This window comes from Pteropus alecto, unplaced genomic scaffold, assembly GCF_000325575.1.
Source record: "Pteropus alecto unplaced genomic scaffold, ASM32557v1 scaffold143, whole genome shotgun sequence".
Taxonomy (NCBI): domain Eukaryota; kingdom Metazoa; phylum Chordata; class Mammalia; order Chiroptera; family Pteropodidae; genus Pteropus; species Pteropus alecto.
Window position 1 is genome coordinate 4753035 of NW_006434828.1, and position 521 is coordinate 4753555.

The 521-nt window shown below is 62.6% G+C and overlaps 1 protein-coding gene across 1 annotated transcript in view; it reads left to right on the forward strand.

The window, feature by feature from the left end:
- GAL3ST2 (galactose-3-O-sulfotransferase 2) overlaps window positions 1-201 on the forward strand; it is a 2985-nt gene extending 2784 nt beyond the window's left edge. The window contains 1 exon segment of the mRNA XM_006909946.1: window positions 11-201. Coding sequence (XP_006910008.1) covers window positions 11-201 — 191 coding nt within the window.
- Window positions 202-521: the final 320 nt, after the last annotated feature.

A 521-nucleotide genomic window follows, 5' to 3' on the forward strand; every position in this document is an offset into this window, starting at 1 on the left:
CGCGCCCCAGAGCAGGACGCAGGTCGCAGACCGCCGGGCGACGCCGACATCCTGGGCTACAACCTTCGGGCAGGACTTGACGACCAGACTCTGCGGATGTGTCAGAGGATGGTCATGCCAGAGCTGCAGTACGCGGCGCGCTTGTGCACCCTGCAGTTCCCCGAAGAGCCCCCCAAGGCCATCCCCTTCCTGCAGGCATAGCCCTGCCTGTGGACGCCAGCTTCCCTCTGCCGTCCTGGGGTCCGGAGCAGGACTCCCGGGCACCTGGACACCCAGGCCGGCAGGACCCCTGGTCTTCTGGGTGACAGTACCTAGGAAGAGAGCTCCCTGTGATCTGCCCTCCTGCTGAGGTCCCCAAACCTGGGACAGTAGACACACTTGACGTGTGAGGGTGTGGACCTAGTCATCAAATAGGCAAGTCTTACAAGGTGGAAAGCGAGGGATAGTTAACGACGTGTCCACACACTGTCCACAGAAGGGACGCGAGTGGACACACTGCCCGTCTGAGAGACAGAGCCCAG